This window comes from Phyllobates terribilis, unplaced genomic scaffold, assembly GCF_046119375.1.
Source record: "Phyllobates terribilis strain yellow unplaced genomic scaffold, ASM4611937v1 Scaffold_2__4_contigs__length_985480577, whole genome shotgun sequence".
Classification (NCBI taxonomy): domain Eukaryota; kingdom Metazoa; phylum Chordata; class Amphibia; order Anura; family Dendrobatidae; genus Phyllobates; species Phyllobates terribilis.
In genome coordinates this window covers 89,052,674-89,066,545 of record NW_027362762.1, presented here as the reverse complement: position 1 = coordinate 89,066,545, position 13,872 = coordinate 89,052,674, and the positions used below count along the sequence as shown (strand labels likewise).

At 46.2% G+C, this 13,872-nt stretch overlaps 1 protein-coding gene across 2 annotated transcripts in view; it reads left to right on the top strand.

Annotated features, from left to right (window-relative positions):
• Nucleotides 1-13,872, top strand: part of CWF19L2 (CWF19 like cell cycle control factor 2) — a 156,441-nt gene that overhangs the window by 72,553 nt on the left and 70,016 nt on the right. For both annotated transcript variants that reach the window (XM_073662189.1, XM_073662190.1), the window contains exon 11: nt 12,311-12,436. In XM_073662189.1, the coding sequence (XP_073518290.1) occupies nt 12,311-12,436 (126 nt within the window). The remainder of the gene's footprint in view (nt 1-12,310; nt 12,437-13,872) is intronic.

Below are 13,872 nucleotides of genomic sequence, written 5' to 3'. Positions count from 1 at the left end.
GAACAGCAATATATACATGGAATGGGGGACGGGAGGGGGGGAACAGCAATATATACATGGAATGGGGGAACAGCAATATATACATGGAATGGGGGGCGGGAGGGGGGAACAGCAATATATACATGGAATGGGGGAACAGCAATATATACATGGAATGGGGGGCGGGAGGGGGGAACAGCAATATATGCATGGAATGGGAGGCAGCATATATACACTGTGTTCCAAATTATTATGCAAAAAGTGTTTAGGAGTGATAAGGTAAGAATTTTTTTGTTTGTCAGTTAAACTCATTGATGGTGATGTGTGTCAGGGCTCTTTATATCACTGTAAGCAATTGCAGACACCTGTGCTAAATGGAAGGCAAGACTACTTAAGAAGGCTGTCGCACATTATTAAGCAGCCTACATTTTCTGGCAAAATGGGAAAGAAAAAGGATGTGTCGGCTGCGAGAAGCAACAAATTGTGGAGTGTTTAGGTCAAGGCATGACTACAATCAACATTGCCAAGACACTTCATCCTGATCATCGCACAATCAAGAAGTATGTAGCTGATTCACAGTACACACGTGTGCGTGCTGATAAGGGAAAAGTGAGGACTCTTTCCTACAGGCAATTACGTCAGGTTAAAAGAGCAGCGGCAAAAAAGCCTGGTCATAGCAGCAGACAAGTTTTTGAAGCTGCTGGTGCCTCCAACGTCCCCCGAACAACAAGATGCAGGGTCCTTCAGAGGTTTGCAGCTGTGCATACGCCATCCTGTCGACCTCTTCTATCCACTGCACACAAGCAGAAACGGCTCCAGTGGGCCAAACAATACATGAAGACTGACTTCAAAACTGTTTTGTTCACGGATGAGTGCCGTGCCACACTCGATGTTCCAGATGGATGGAGTGGAGGATGGCTGGTTGATGGACACCCCACGCAAACACGGCTACAGCGCCAACAAGGAGGAGGTGGAGTAATGTTTTGGGCTGGAATCATGGGAAGAGAGATTGTCGGCCCCTTTAGGATCCCTGAAGGGGTAAAGATGAACTCCATAATGTATGTTGAGTTTCTCAAACAGCACTTCCTGCCATGGTTCAAGAAGAAGAACCTTGAATTCCGCAGCAAGATCATTTTCATGCAAGATAATGCCCCGTCTCATGCTGCACATAACACATCTGCATCTCTGGCTGCTATGGGCATAAAAGGGGACAAACTTATGGTGTGGCCCCCATGCTCCCCTGACCTCAACCCCATTGAGAACCTCTGGAGCATCATCAAAAGAAGTGTCTATGATGGCGGGAGGCAGTTCACATCTAAGCAACAGCTCTGGGAGGGGTGAACAGCAATATATAAATGGAATGGGGGAGCAGCATATATATATATATATATATATATATATATATATATATATATATATATATATATATATATATATATATATATATATATATGTATGTATATGTATATGTATATATATATATATATATGGAATGGGGGCAAAGAACATATATACATGGAATGCGGGGGACAGCATAAATACATGGATTGGGGAGGGCAGCCATATATACATGGATTGGGGGCATATAACAAGATGGGGGTGAGCACATTCTTTATTTCTGCAGTCTCATACCCCTTTTCCGGTCTGTGGCTGCTCTATGCTGCCCTCGTCTGCTCTCTGTATGAGTTGTTTTTTCTAAACTAAAACCTCAGTATTCAGGTTAATTTGCCGTGTTGGCACTTGGCGATAAATAAGTGAGTTTTGGATTGCAGTTTGGGCACTTGGTCCGTAAAAGGTTCGCCATCACTGGTATATAGTATATGCATACAGACCTCACACATGGAGCACATCCCAACGCACGTTTCGCCTGTTGGCTTTAACAAGGGCAGTTGCACACGATGACCTAGTGATGTATTACTGTAGCTGCTTGCTGTTACTTTGATGAAATCACAGTTTTCTATGCTGCAGACCTACTAGATCTCTGAATACTGAGCCCTGTATAACCCCACCCATGCCTCTGATTGGCAGCTATCTGTGTACACTATGCATAGGCAGAAAACTGCTAATCAGTGATGGAGGTGTGGTTATACAGGGCAGGAGGAGTGTATGATAATCTGCTGATAAAACACTGATTTTATTGAGACTACTACAAGCTGCTCAATAAGTGACATCCCTGGAATCTGGGTCTCTACCACTACATCATGCTGCTCTCAGATTACACAGCAAAATCTTGCTGATTCCCTTTTAACTGAATGGCTGATCATTTAATAAGTGATCATGAATGGTTCGCCAAAGTGTCAGCTGCTCTTGGCAGTAAATAGAATGGTCCTAGTGGTTTTTAGTGACTGGGTAAATGCATTAGTAATTTTGAACAATGGTTTGGCCAGTAGCGATCTCTCCTGACCCCCACCCCCATATACAGTAGCACTCAGCTCTGCCGAGCAATCCTGTGTTCCCTATGAGAGTGCCACTCCCTGCCTCGGCAGCTTATCTCCTGTGGAACAAAAGGGTCTGTTGTTGCAGTTCAACAGGTGATGTTGCGGGAGAGTCAATAAGCCTCCATACCCATTAGGTGATAGGCCGAAATCTGTGGGTTTCGCCAGCTCTTACCTGATGGGTATGGAGGCTTTCAATTGGTAGGGAGATGAAAAAAAAAGTGTTAGTGGATGTAATAATAATTCCTTCTAGACTTAAAATATCGGTATAAATCACTGGATCAACTACCCGTCTGAAAATCTAGCGTACATGATTAGTAATGATAAGACTTCCCTGAAGAAAAGCCTTTTAAATGAAAACCACTTTTGAGACATCCATTGATTCTGGTCTTTGCCTTTGTGGCAGCTGCCTGGCATTGGTTGCCAAAGGTAAAGGAGCAATCTCAAGTTTGAAAGTTATTCCCTATCTATAGAATAAGAGATAATTTCCCGATCCTTGGGGATCCGCCCCACCGATCCCGGGAACCAGGACTCTGAAGAGCCTCGTGTGAATGTAGCAGATGTCGATCACACGCACCGCAGCTCCATTTGTTGTTATGGGAGCGCAGCGCTCAGCAATCTCCGCCACTCCTATGAAGAATGATTGGAGCAGTAGTGTGCAAGATTGACCTCTGCTCCATTCATATTGGTTTCTTTAGAGCCCTGGTTCTTAGAATTGATGGGTCAGACCCGATGTGATCCGGAAGTTACCCCTATCCTTTGGATAAGGGAATAACTTTCAAACTTGGGAATATTGTTTAGGGCAGCGGGCGAGGAGGTTGTTCTATGCTGCAGAGGTCACATATGATACAGGGGATATCACCGCTGCAGCCAAGTTATGCAGAAAGACATTGGGGAGCATCGGGGAGGAAATAGGATAGTATATACTGTTAACAGGAATATGTCAGCTGGTTTTTGCTATGTAATCTGAGAGCAGCGCGATGTAGGGGCAGAGAGCCTGATTCCAGGGATGTGTCACTTACTGGGCTGCTTGATGCAATTTTGATTAAAATCCCTGTTTTCTCTGCTGTAAATGTAGCAGTGGTCAGAATGCTGAGCTCTGTATAACCCCGCCCACACACCTGATTGGCAGTTTGCTCACTATGTACAGTGTGCACAGCCAATCCATGATAAGGGGCGGGATTACACATTAGCTGGACTGGTCTGCACATGAGATCTAGTCCTCTAGTGTTAATCTCCTGCTGATAAAACACTGATTGTATTGAAACTACAGCACACAGCCCAGAACGTGACACATCCCTGAAATCAAGCTCTCATGTCCTATATTATGCTGTTCTCAGATTAAATTGCAAAATTCTACTAATAGATTACCTTTAACTGAATTTAACATTATTGCTGGCTGTGCGCAGCTTTTGTAATTGGAATATCCCTTTAAGGATCCCATTAGTACAGAGTCAACCAAAGCCACTGGCTTTGACGGGATCAGATGAATATTTTATGTGAATCGGAAGCCTTTTGACTCTGCTCCAACAGTTGATATATATGGTAAGAAGTATCGGGCAAGATAAATTTCAACATGCCTGATACCTTGTTCTTGGGGTAGACCATTCGCTTCTGGAGGCGTCCAGCAGCGCCTCACCCCACGTTGCCTATAATAACACACACGTGCTTGGTCAAGAGCGGCTGGGAGGAAAACACCCATGCATTCAACGACTATTGAAGGTGTATAAGGCCCTAAAGGTTTTCTTTTCCTTACATTATGACTACAGCACCACAGCAGACCATGCAATCCAAGAACCAGCAGAATTATAAATTCAGCTCTGAATATGAAGAAGACTTTTTACATTTATACTAGATAATTCATGGTCTTACGGCTCGCGCATGGTCTTGCGGCTCGCGCATGGTCTTGCGGCTCGCACATAGTCTGGTCTTTTCTGTAGTAACATATGGGTGTGAAACCTGGACGATAAAGAAACAAGACTAAAGAAGAATCAATACCTTTAAAATGTGGTGCTGTAGAAGGATGTTATCCATACTATGGATGGCAAGAAGAACAAACAAATCAATCTTGGAACAATTCAAGCCAGACATGTCACTCGAAGCAAGATCACCAAGCTACGACTTGCCTACTTTGGACACATCATCCGAAGAGAGCAATCACTGGAGAAGGACATCATGGTCGGAAGAATAGAAGGAACAAGGCGAAGAGGAAGACCAGCAACCCGATGGCTTGATACAATCAAGATAACTGTGGAGAAGACCCTGGTGGACCCATCTAGGCTTGTACAAGATCGATCTTCCTACAGAGTTCATCCATCAAGTCACCATTGCTTGAGATCAAGCTGAAGGCCGTTAATAATAATACCCTAATTAATTCTGTAAATTTCTGTTTGTGAACATCGCTTTCCGGTTTATATGAACACAATCGACCTCACATTTAATGATTTTTTTTTTACCATTGGAGATGTAAATCACAGATTTGGGGAGGCCGGGGGTGGTCTTATCAGATTTTCACCATGATAAAATACAATGTCACAAGCAGCAATTAAACCGCCGGAATTAATTTCATTTTTTTTTCTTTTAGATAAGACATATTTTCTTTTTTCCTCCTGTTGTTTTGTAGCTTCACAGCCTTTTTTTTCTTTTTTTTTTTTAACAAGTTTCCAGAGGGAAAAACTATGTGCGGAGAATCAGCGGAGAGGACAGCGGGTTTTTGGGAAATTAAATAAAAGCGAGGGGGTTTCATGGGATAATTCTCCAGTCTCGGCAGCTATTGTCATTGCTCTGTGTGCTGCTTCTCCCGAGTGTTCTCGTATCTTGTCTCTCGTGTGATATTACATGGACGACGTCTGCGTCCTCCTTTCCCGGCATACTAAACACCCTCACTGTCGCTGACTCTTCCATGCTCATTTCTTAGCTGCTTCAGAGGCGTTACCTGTCGCCTCTTCATCCATTTTTCCGCTTCAAAGTCATTTCTACGCTTGTATTCTTTTTGTGGTTTCTGTATTTTATAGGTTTAGTGCTCCTTTTTATATATTGGGTGTCATATCCACCCTATTATTTTTATTTATTTTTTTGCCACTAGAGAGAAAAAATGTCCTAGAGCTGGTGGCAGAATGTTTTTCGATTATTTATTTATTTTTTTAAACTTTTGATAAGGTGAATATCATTAAAGGGATTGTCTGGGACTAGTGACTGGAAGATAAAGTGCAGCAGTCGGCAGCTACGTTGTTTCGCTCAGTATATATCGCTTATATATATCTGGCCTCTGCCGGAGCAGGTATCAGCTGATCAGACGGATCATCAATTGTTTAGTCTTGGACAACACCGTTATAGTTAAATGAAAATAAAAAAATTGCCTTGTTTAAAGGGAGCGGTGTGCTCCTGATTGATTAACAGTATAAATAAATATATACATACTGTTAATCAGGAGCACATATATATATGGCGTGTGTATTTATGTATGTATGTATGTGTGTATATATATATATATATATATATATATATATATATATATATATATATATATATATATATATATATATATATATATATATATATATATATATATATATATATATATATATACACACTAGCTGGTGGCCCGATTCTAACGCATCGGGTATTCTAGAATATGTATGCGGCCGACCGGGCGCAATCAGCAGAACGTTGTTTAAATTTGGCACCAAAATCGCAGATTGGTCACGGCCGGCGGTCGCGACTAATCAGCAGAGCGGGGTTTAAATTTGGCGCCAATAATGCTGGTTATTCGTGATCGGTAACCGCGACCAATGAGCAGAGCGGTGTTTAAATATGGCGCCAATATCGCTGATTGGTCACGGCCGGTGGTTGCGACTAATCAGCAGAGCGAGGTTTAAATTTGGCGCCAATACTGCTGATTGGTCGCGACCGCGACCAATCAGCAGAGCGGTGTTTCAAATTGGCACCAAAATCGGTGATTGGTTGCGGTGGCCGGCCGCGACCAATCAGCAGAGCTTTGTTTAAATTTGGCGCCAATCTCGCTGATTGGTCGCGGTCGCCGGCGGCCGTGACCAATCAGCACAGCGGTGTTTAAATTTAGCGCCAATCTCGCTGATTGGTCGCGGCCGGCCACCGCCACCAATCAGCACAGCGGCGTTTAAATTTGCCGCCCATCTCGCTGATTGGTCGCGGTGGCCGGCCGCGATTAATCAGCAGAGCGGCGTTTAAATTTGCCGCCCATCTCGCTGATTGGTCGCGGCCGGCCACCGCGACCAATCAGCGTCGTATTAGTTTGGGCCCGGGAGCGGCGCTGCTTGTGCGGCTCCGTATTAGCGAGGACCGGGAAGCGGTCCAAAAGTTTGGACACACCTTCTCATTTAAAGATTTTTCTGTATTTTCATGACTATGAAAATTGTACATTCACACTGAAGGCATCAAAACTATGAATTAACACATGTGGAATTATATACTTAACAAAAAAAGTGTGAAACAACTGAAAATATGTCTTATATTCTAGGTTCTTCAAAGTAGCCACCTTTTGCTTTGTTGACTGCTTTGCACACTCTTGACATTCTCTTGATGAGCTTCAAGAGGTAGTCACCGGAAATGGTCTTCCAACAATGTTGAAGGAGTTCCCAGAGATGCTTAGCACTTGTTGGCCCTTTTGACTTCACTCTGCGGTCCAGCTCACCCCAAACCATCTCGATTGGGTTCAGGTCTGGTGACTGTGGAGGCCAGGTCATCTGGCGTAGCACCCCATCACTCTCCTTCTTGGTCAGATAGCCCTTACACAGCCTGGAGGTGTGTTTGGGGTCATTGTCCTGTTGAAAAATAAATGATGGTAGAACTAAACACAAACCGGATGGAATAGCATGCCGCTGCAAGATGCTGTGGTAGCCATGCTGGTTCAGTATGCCTTCAATTTTGAATAAATCACCAACAGTGTCACCAGAAAAGCATCCCCACACCATCACACCTCTGCCTCCATGCTTCACGGTGGGAACCAGGCATGTAGAGCCCATCCGTTCACCTTTTCTGCGTCGCACAAAGACACGGTGGTTGCAACCAAAGATCTCAAATTTGGACTCATAAGACCAAAGCACAGATTTCCACTGGTCTAATGTCCATTCCTTGTGTTCTTTATCCCAAACAAGTCTCTTCTGCTTGTTGCCTGTCCTTAGCAGTGGTTTCCTAGCAGCTATTTTACCATGAAGACCTGCTGCACAAAGTCTCCTCTTAACAGTTGTTGAAGAGATGTGTCTGCTGCCAGAACTCTGTGTGGCATTGACCTGGTCTCTAATCTGAGCTGCTGTTAACCTGTGATTTCTGAGGCTGGTGACTCGGATAAACTTATCCTCAGAAGCAGAGGTGACTCTTGGTCTTCATTTCCTGGGGCGGTCCTCATGTGAGCCAGTTTCTTTGTAGCACTTGGTGGTTTTTGCAACTGCACTTGGGGACACTTTCAAAATTTTCCCAATTTTTCGCACTTACTTTCTTAAAGCAATGATGGCCACTCATTTTTCTTTACTTTGCTGCTTTTTTCTTGCCATAATACAAATTCTAACAGTCTATTCAGTAGGACTATCAGCTGTGTATCCACCAGACTTCTGCACAACACAACTGATGGTCCCAACCCCATTTATAAGGCAAGAAATCCCACTTATTAAACCTGACAGGGCACACCTGTGAAGTGAAAACCATTTCCGGTGACTACCTCTTGAAGCTCATCAAGAGAATGCCAAGAGTGTGCAAAGCAATCATCAAAGCAAAAGGTGGCTACTTTGAAGAACCTAGAATATAAGACATATTTTCAGTTGTTTCACACTTTTTTGTTAAGTATATAATTCCACATGTGTTAATTCATAGTTTTGATGCCTTCAGTGTGAATGTACAATTGTCATAGTCATGAAAATACAGAAAAATCTTTAAATGAGATGGTGTGTCCAAACTTTTGGTCTGTACTGTATGTGTATATATATATATATATATACTGTATCTATCTATGTATATACGGAAGTGCGGCAGTGTTCACACTGTGCGGTAATGAGGCAGTGACCCAAGTAAAGTCCAACTTAAAGGGCTTTATTTGGCAAAAACTCCCAACTCAAAAGCTGTACTCTGGATCGCAGCCGGAATATCCACACGGTCCGTGTAAACCTGTTGCCGTGGGAGACGGCCGCGCCGTGTCACTTAGGATGCGTCAGATACGTTGCCTTCACAGGCCGGTGTTCAGCCTCACACAAGCTTGCAGAGCTTCCTGCTATGCTGCTAGCAATCCCAACACACATTTACTGCAGTTTTTTACAAGAAATCTGTGGCCATGAGCCACTTGTATGACCTGGGCTGGAGGAAATGGACCACCCCACTGCCATCCTGTAGTCCACTCCAGGTTTTCTTAAATCCAACTTACCAAAATAGCCTTGACCAAGTTCAAACTTTACTTTTATTCTGCACTGCAGCCACAGCTGTGTATGTGACAGCAATGCACTCCAGTGGGTTCAATATGCCTCTATGCACAACCTAGGAGACACATACCGTCCCTCGCATATGATCCCTCTCACTGCCTCACAATTCTTACATTTTTATATATATATATATATATATATATATCAGATGGGGCAATGCTGGCACTGTTGACAGTTGTGCCCATCAGGCAGGCATGGTGGCAGCCTGTACCCTGTGACCCCTGCAGGCCTGTACTCTGCACAGGTCACTAAAGAGGTCAGTACTTGCTGTCAGGTGTCACAATGGAGTCGCTCATGTCAGGGATTGCTGGTTATGCAATTCCCTAGTACAAAGGGAATGTGACAGGAGGGGGCGTAGAGATGAAGACAGGCGGCGGCAGAGGAGGAAGGGGTGATCAGCTTGACATGTCCCGGGCCGGTACCGGCCAGATCACAGCGCCGCTCCCGCCAGTGGCGCAGTGGGACTTGCAGTTTTTCGCTGTCCGCCCACTGCTGCGAGGCTCGGGTCCAGGTCAGCGCCCAGAGCGGAGGCCTGCGCCACTCTGTGCAGCCTACCTCTCTCCTTGTCCCCCTCCCCCGCTTGTTGTTGCACAGTCGGAAATTAGACTCACCTGCCAGAGAAGAAGAAGCTGCAGCAGCGGTGCCGGAGAGCAGAGGCGGCCGCATCTCAGGCGGTGGTGGTGATGAGCAGCAGCGTCTTTCGGCCTTGAACAGACGGTCTCGTCATTCCCCTCCCCCCCACCAACTCCCACGGGGGACACGAAAGAAGCAGAGCACAGGCAGCGGCTGGGGCGAATAAAGGAGAGGGAGAAGGGTTTATGAATGAGATGTCACTAAGGAAGGGAGAGAATGCTGGGTCGCCGGGGAGAGTCAAATACCAACTCCTCTGACTGCTGCATTAAAGGGGTATTGAGGTTACAGAATGGTTGAAACTTCTAGGTAGCTGAGGGTCTGACGGTTGAGACCCTAAGAATGCTATGCCCGCTGCCGCTCCTTTTAGATGGTGGACATAAGTGCCTCATTCTGGGATCGTCTATCTTGTGGATGAGTAATAACTTCTTGTTGGTGTAATACCTCTTTATTGATTGGCAGTTCTCCCTAAAAGCTTTTCACCATCGCGGAGTGGATTGTGCAGCTGTCCACAGATCTTTTTGGTGCTTCAGGTTGCAACCTAGTGTCCACCCACCAAATTAACGTTGCTTGTGGTAGTATCCTGGTAGGTCTGTCAGGATGTACAGCTCAGTCATTCCCTCCTGCAGCCCCGGATCCCCAAATTGCGACAGGTCACAGCCACCGCCTCTTGGAATTGACTCCACAGAGAGGAAAGGTCCCTACCTATGAGGAGCGGAGCACTTTTTTTCCTTTGCTGTGGCTTTCCATGCTGGTGTCCTCATTTAGAGCAGTTTCCAGGAGATGACTTGTCCGGTCAAAAGTTGTTTGTTTGTCTCTAGGGCAGTGTTTCTCAACTCCAGTCCTCAAGGCCCACCAACAGGTCACGGTTTCAGGATTTCCTTAGTATTGCTCAGGTGATGGGATTATTGCCTGTGCAATACTAAGGAAATCCTGAAAACATGACCTGTTGGTGGATCTTGAGGACTGGAGTTGAGAAACACTGCTCTAGGGTGAGTCAGGCGCGTTTATAGGCCAGTTTAGGTGCAATGTGCATCCTGCTATAACCTCAACCATCAAGTAATTATCAGATACCCAATATTATTATTGTTATTAGTTATTATTATAGTGCCATTTATTCCATGGCGTTTTACATGTGAAAAGGGGTATACATAATAAAAACAAAATACAATAATAATGAACAATACAAGTCACCGACTGGTACAGGAGGAGTGAGGACCCTGCCTGCGAGGGCTCACAGTCTACAAGGGATGGGTGAGGATACAGTAGGTGAGCGTAGAGCTGGTCGTGCAGCAGTATGGTGGAGCGGTGGTTACTGCAGGTTGTAGGCTTGTTGGAAGAGGTGAGTCTTCAGGTTCCTTTTGAAGGTTTCCACGGTAGGCGAGAGTCTGATACGTTGGGGTAGAGAGTTCCAGAGTAGAGGGGAAGCACGGGAGAAATCTTGTATGCAATTGTGGGAAGAGGAGATAAGAGGGGAGTAGAGAAGGAGATTTTGTGAGGATCGGAGGTTGCGTGCGGGTAAGTACCGGGAGACTAGGTCACAGATGTATGGAGGAGACAGGTTGTGGATGGCTTTGTATGTCATGGTTAGGGTTTTCAACTGGAGTCTCTGAGTGATGGGGAGCCAGTGGAGGGATTGACAGAGGGGAGAGGCCGGGGAATAGCGGGGGGACAGGTGGATTAGTCGGGCAGCAGAGTTTAGGATAGATTGGAGGGGTGTGAGAGTGTTAGCAGAGGGGCCACAGAGCAGGAGGTTGTAGTAGTCGAGGCAGGAGATGATTAGGGCATGCACTAGGGTTTTTGCTGATTCTTGATTAAGGAATCTGCGGATCCGGGAAATATTTTTGAGTTGGAGTTGGCAGGAAGAGTCACTGTCATTATGGTGACTGTCATCAATTGTTGCATCAGTGCATTGTCCGATCACAGGCACCAGCCCTCTTCTATACCAGTGTAGAAGAATCCTGAGCAAATCCAGGCATTTATGATTCAGTTCCGTAGGTGATAAGTCAATATTGTGGTGAGGTTCTTGTGCTTATGCTGTGGCAGCTAGTCGTAAGCCGAAGTGGTACGTGACAGCTCCATACACCCTGTAGTGGCCGTTCTTCTATTGTAGTGAATGTGATCGGAGCTGCAGTACCTGAGTATGACCACTACACAGTTAATGACGCACTGTTACCCCAGCCCTGTTTTCTTCCGGCCGTCAAACAGCTGGTTGGTGCTGTGCCGGCAGTAGGGCCTCCACCAATCTGATATCTTATTCTTAAAGATAAGTCATCAGTGTCTTAAATCCTGGACGACTCTTTTAAACAGGTATAATGTGCCCATACCAGCTGGATATAACCTAGAATGCCTTTCCTGCCCTTCGCGTTCGCCTTTTCCTAGATAACGGCCACGTCCTCGCTGCTTTCAATGTTTTTTTCTATTTTACTTTTAGAATTATTTATTTTGACTTTGATTAAAAAAAAACCCTTCTCCATGAGCGAAGTGGGCCTAATCATTTTGTTAAAGGGCAGAAACACACAGCGAGATTCATTAGCAATAAATGTTAAACGCCTTCCGCACATCTGAATAATTTAATATCCACTTCAGAAGGAAAAAGTCCAGCGCTGCCACTTAAGTGCTTCATGCAAATGTTTAGTTCAAACTGTTCCAACACCTTGAAAGTTTTATTAGGAAGTTCTGGAATCTGTAATCTTCTCCGACGTCGCTAATGGGGAAGGAGGTCTGGGAGATGTATGAATGGAGCTGGGGTGAGAGGCGCGAGCTGCTTCTGGTAGGAGATGGAAGATGCTGATGATTTGTTTTCTTGCTTCTTTGCAGAAATCCGAAGCTGGAGAAGAACAAGAAGTTCTGCTGGTGAAAACCGACCTATCTGGTAGAGCGTGGCCAGTGAACTCCATGGCGGGGCCTGCAGAGCCGCAGGGAGGAAGGCGAAAAAGACAACTGGTAATTTTTTTTTTTTTTCATTTGGTGCCCCGGTTCCTTCCAGTTCTCAATAATATCACTCACAGGTGATGGGGGGAAGATTTAGAAGAAATAAATGTAATGAGCTGACTAGCTACACAAGAGGCTCCTATACAGAACCGCACTGGTATCAGTGAGCCCTTTACCAACAAACATACTGTCATGTTAGTTTTGGCAGACAGCATTGCGAGGGGCCCCTTGTCATACACTGGAAGCGAGGAGACGGGATGTTATACACTGGAAGCGAGGAGACGGGATGTTATACACTGGAAGCGAGGAGACGGGATGTTATACACTGGAAGCGAGGAGACGGGATGTTATACACTGGGAGCGAGGAGACGGGATGTTATACACTGGGTGCAAGGAGACCGGATGTTATACACTGGGGGCGAGGAGACGGGATGTTATACACTGGAAGCGAGGAGACGGGATGTTATACACTGGGAGCGAGGAGACGGGATGTTATACACTGGGTGCGAGGAGACCGGATGTTATACACTGGGGGCGAGGAGACGGGATGTTATACACTGGGGGCGAGGAGACCGGATGTTATACACTGGGAGCGAGGAGACGGGATGTTATACACTGGGGGCGAGGAGACGGGATGTTATACACTGGGAGTGAGGAGACGGGATGTTATACACTGGGAGCGAGGAGATGGGATGTTATACACTGGGGGCGAGGAGACGGGATGTCATACAACGGGGGCGAGGAGATGGGATGTTATAAGCTGGGGGCGAGGAGACGGGATGTTATACACTGGGGTCGAGGAGGCGGGATGTTATACGCTGGGGTCGAGGAGACGGGATGTTATACGCTGGGGGCGAGGAGACGGGATATTATACACAGGGGGCGAGGAGACGGGATGTTATACGCTGGGGGCGAGGAGACGGGATGTTATACACTGGGAGCGAGGAGACCGGATGTTATACACTGGAAGCGAGGAGACGGGATGTTATACAATGGGGGCGAGGAGACGGGATGTTATACACTGGGAGCGAGGAGACGGGATGTTATACACTGGGGGCGAGGGGACGGGATGTCATACAACGGGGGCGAGGAGACGGGATGTTATACAACGGGGGCGAGGAGACGGGATGTTATACACTGGGGGCGAGGAGACGGGATGTTATACACTGGGGGCGAGGAGACGGGATGTTATACACTGGGGGCGAGGAGACGGGATGTTATACACTGGGGGCGAGGAGACGGGATGTTATACACTGGGGGCGAGGAGACGGGATGTTATACACTGGGGGCGAGGAGACGGGATGTTATACACTGGGAGCAAGGTGACGGGATGTTATACACTGGGAGCGAGGAGACGGGATGTTATACACTGGGAGCGAGGAGACGGGATGTTATACAATGGGGGCGAGGAGACGGGATGTTTTACGCTGGGGGCGAGGAGACGGGAT